This window comes from Pinus tabuliformis, chromosome Q, assembly GCF_031772625.1.
Source record: "Pinus tabuliformis cultivar Carrire ecotype Pingquan chromosome Q, CPIR1, whole genome shotgun sequence".
NCBI classification, from domain to species: Eukaryota; Viridiplantae; Streptophyta; class Pinopsida; order Pinales; family Pinaceae; genus Pinus; species Pinus tabuliformis.
The window spans coordinates 1,268,234,691-1,268,239,190 of NC_142296.1; the positions used below are offsets into that span (position 1 = coordinate 1,268,234,691).

General features: G+C 44.2%; 1 protein-coding gene across 1 annotated transcript; it reads left to right on the plus strand.

Annotated features, from left to right (window-relative positions):
* The first annotated feature begins 240 nt into the window (after positions 1 to 240).
* On the plus strand, positions 241 to 3,536 carry LOC149224470 (stromal 70 kDa heat shock-related protein, chloroplastic-like). Its single transcript, XM_089388188.1, is given in 4 exon segments — positions 241 to 2,380; positions 2,923 to 3,056; positions 3,159 to 3,227; positions 3,495 to 3,536. Coding segments are annotated over 4 exon segments (2,370 nt in total). The 5' UTR covers positions 241 to 255.
* Positions 3,537 to 4,500: the final 964 nt, after the last annotated feature.

Consider the following 4,500-nt stretch of genomic DNA (forward strand, 5'->3'; position numbering starts at 1 on the left):
CGCTGCGGCAACCAAAGAGAGGGATCTAGAACTTCGACGTGGCAAAAATCTGCCCGGCTAAAGCCTCCCATGCTTCTCTTTTTCTTATCGTGCCTCACTACCAGTTTCTTCATTTTATTTTTGCTTCCGAGGGCTTGGGTTTCTCAGTTCTCACATCTTCGGCATCGATCGTGGAAAAAAACCCCAGAATCCCAATACTCTCATTTTATCCGCATTCAATCTTTCCCCAAGGGTTTCAGTTCAGAGATTTCATCCATGGCGGCTGCGGCTCATGTTCATTTGTTCGCAGCTAGCATACCTCATACCAACACCGGTTCTTCCAGAAGACCCAGCCGTGGAAATCGAAATAGCGCCTTCTTTGGCCTCGGTCTGGGTAAAAATCCCGTCTTCAATGGTGGATTTGGCAGCTTGCGCAGCAAGCAGCCGCAACAATCCAGAAGGCGGGCCGCAGGGCCTCTGAGGGTTGTCTGTGAGAAGGTTGTTGGAATCGATTTGGGGACTACGAATTCGGCTGTGGCGGCCATGGAAGGAGGTAAGCCCACCATCATCACTAATGCTGAGGGCCAGCGAACGACTCCCTCTGTGGTTGCTTACTCCAAGAACGGTGACCGTCTCGTCGGGCAAATTGCGAAGCGGCAGGCCGTGGTAAACCCTGAGAACACCTTTTTCTCCGTGAAGAGGTTCATTGGGAGAAAGATGTCAGAGGTGTCCGAGGAGTCCAAGCAGGTCTCCTATCGCGTTATCCGTGACGACAATGGTAATGTCAAGCTCGATTGTCCTGCAATTGGTAAACAATTCGCGGCCGAAGAGATTTCTGCGCAGGTTTTGAGAAAGCTCGTTGATGATGCCACCAAGTTTTTAAATGATAAGGTCAACAAGGCTGTGATAACTGTTCCTGCATATTTCAACGATTCTCAGAGAACAGCCACAAAGGATGCAGGCCGGATTGCTGGCTTGGAAGTCCTGAGAATTATCAATGAACCCACTGCTGCTTCATTGGCCTATGGGTTCGAGAAGAAGAATAATGAAACAATACTTGTGTTTGATCTTGGTGGTGGGACATTCGATGTCTCAGTGCTTGAGGTTGGAGATGGTGTATTTGAGGTGCTTTCCACTTCAGGTGACACACATCTAGGAGGAGATGACTTCGACAAGAGAATTGTTGACTGGTTGGCCTCCAACTTTAAGAAAGATGAGGGAATCGACTTGTTGAAAGACAAACAAGCTCTTCAACGTCTAACTGAAACCGCTGAGAAAGCTAAGATTGAATTGTCATCACTTACCCAAACAAGCATCAGTTTGCCATTCATAACAGCCACTGCAGATGGGCCCAAGCATATTGAGACAACCCTTACACGGGTCAAATTTGAAGAGCTGTGCTCTGATTTGCTTGACAGGCTGAAGACTCCTGTCGAGAATTCATTGAGAGATGCCAAGTTGTCTTTTAAGGACTTGGATGAAATTATTTTGGTTGGTGGGTCTACTAGAATTCCCGCTGTTCAGGATCTGGTCAAGAGAGTGACCAACAAAGAGCCAAATGTCACTGTCAACCCAGATGAAGTTGTAGCTCTAGGGGCAGCAGTTCAGGCTGGAGTGCTAGTGGGTGATGTTAGCGACATCGTGCTTCTTGATGTTACTCCGCTGTCACTTGGGCTGGAAACTCTTGGTGGTGTAATGACAAAAATCATTCCTCGGAACACTACACTACCAACCTCAAAATCTGAGGTGTTTTCTACGGCTGCTGATGGTCAGACAAGTGTTGAAATTAATGTTCTGCAAGGTGAATGAGAATTTGTCAAGGACGACAAGTCGCTTGGGAGTTTTCGGTTGGATGGAATTCCTCCTGCTCCACGAGGTGTCCCTCAAATAGAGGTGAATTTTGATATTGATGCAAACGGTATTCTTTCAGTCGCTGCTGTGGACAAAGGCACTCAAAAGAAGCAGGATATAAAAATTACCGGTGCTAGCACCTTGCCAACTGACGAGGTTGAAAAAATGGTGAAAGAGGCTGAGAGATTTTCTAAAGAAGACAGAGAGAAGAGAGAAGCTATTGATACAAAGAATCAAGCTGATTTTGTCGTCTATCAGACTGAGAAGCAGTTGAAGGAACTTGGTGATAAGGTACCCGCAGAAGTCAAGGACAAGGTGGAAGCTAAGCTGAAAGAACTTAAAGATGCAATTGCCAGTGGGTCAACACAGTCGATGAAGGATACGATGGCAACACTTAACCAAGAAGTGATGCAGTTGGGGCAATCTCTTTACAATCAGCCTGGAGCCGCTGGAGGACCAACTGCTGGTGGGGAAGCAGGGTCTGGTAGTACTGGAGGAAAAACATCTGGGGGTGATGATGTTATAGATGCTGATTTTACAGACAACAACTGTCACACCTATATTCATATGTACATAATTTTTTTTTATATATGCCTAACTTATCACGTTAGCTATGCACTTTATGCTTATTCATGCATTAAGTCTGCACCATACTTTTATTGACCTTACGCATACATCATACAACATATATATAAAGTCATTGGTCATGAGTTTATTTCTGAACCTTGGTTATACGTATAACATCACGCAGCATTGTAATGTGTTATCAATGGGGTGCTTGGTGTAAACCCGACCCCATACCCACCTTACTATAGACTTGTTAACGTTAACATGTATTAATGAGGCACGGCCTGTGATGGTCCTGCCGCAGTTTCCACAAGAGCCAGCTCACCCTCGTCTTTACTACAGCCGTCCTTACTGGGGCAGGTGGCATGGCCTGGCTCCTTTGGCCATGTGACACCTTGGAAACGCTGTTCTCGGTCTTACCACTTCTGGTTCCCGCCTTGATCCTACGGTTGGGATCTCATCCAGAGATCGGAGGGTTATTATGCGTGCAAGGGTTTATGTTGATATTTAAGCACTTCCCTACAGTTTCGGGTTCATTTGCGGGTTTAGTTCTCTCGGCTCCGGTTCTGCATTCCATCTCGGATTTCCTATCACCGACAGCACTTCTTCGTTCTGTAAACACCCAGAAGCCGAGCAAGCTCATCGACCAACCATCTCAGGTACTGGTCTCTGTTTAATAATTTCACTGTGCTCAATATCTGTTCTGGTTAAATTGAAATGCGTTTCTTACTGATTGATTTTTTTGTTACTATGAGGTGCAGCCGGTTCCTGGAACCCCTCGGTTAGAGCAAGGCTGGCTATCTATGGCGGTTCAAACTCCTCGTCCACAGGTAAGTTGAAACGCACAATACTTTGCCTGCATATCGAATTCGAGGTCACGGATCTTAAGATATGGTTTATGGTTGATGCAGACCGCCGCTCCAACGCGGGTCTCCTTATCTCATTCGCTGAGGTATTCTCTGTAAAGAGCCCTCACGGTTTGCATCCTTATACCGTGTGGTCTTAGCAGTAAATCATGGTTAAGTTATGTTCAGAGGCGCCTGGGTTCTTTACAAATGTTCTTAGTTTGTTAACATACAGTATTGTTTTTGTTTAAGGCACTCCCGAAACGGGTTGATGCCTCTGCTCTTAAATGTTGATTGCGGATCGGCATCAATGCTCAGATCCGGCAACAATTCCTCTGAGGCTTGTACTCAACAATATGTATAGACAGTTACTCTTCAGGGTTTACCATTTGATGCTGTATGTGTAATTTCGATTTCTGTTTTGATGGACCGATTAAGTTTCAGGCGTTTTTATGCATAGTCGTAATATTGCAGATCTGCTTAAGCCTCAGAGCATTTCACTTGTATTTATATGACTCTGTTTTCGATTCATCCTTAATCCAGGCTCAGAATATGGGTTTACTTTATCTTTGCGATTGTTGCTTGTTTTACATGACTGCAATAGCACAAATATCTTAGATTACCATGATAGCTTCAGATTCGCTCTATCATTACTATGTGTCCTTCATATTTGAAAGTTGTTCACGGCATGCACTTAGAGACTGTCTGCTAAATTATTCTTTCCTTTTTATTATGGAAATGTCGCTATAGCTGAGGTTTCTCTTACGGTTATATGCACAGTCTTTCTCGTTTTCATAGTATACGACCCGTTTCGGGTTTGCATGCACAGGATTGTATCTCTAAATGTATCCTTTTGGTAGTTTCATGCACAGGTTTATTTAAATGAACATAACCTTGTCGTCGTTACATACACAGAGTTATATAAATAAATGTAACCCTTCCACGGTCACATGCACAAGATTATATAGATGAATGTAACCCTTGTCACAGTTACATACATAGGAACTATATAAATGAATGTAAATGTACGTTCTTTTTCTTTGTCGTTCTAGTGAACTAGTTCTCGGTCACAATGTCCTCTGATGTTACACACATGGGTTATGGAATATTTAATGATTCTTGTACTCTGTTGTATGGCTTATCAATAAACTCTGCTTATCCAGAGCAACTTGTATATTCGTTTCTATGTCAACTATTTACCCCTGTTAACAGCAGGGTTTGTGATTCCCTCGTCGACGGTAGCAACCGACCACAGTTG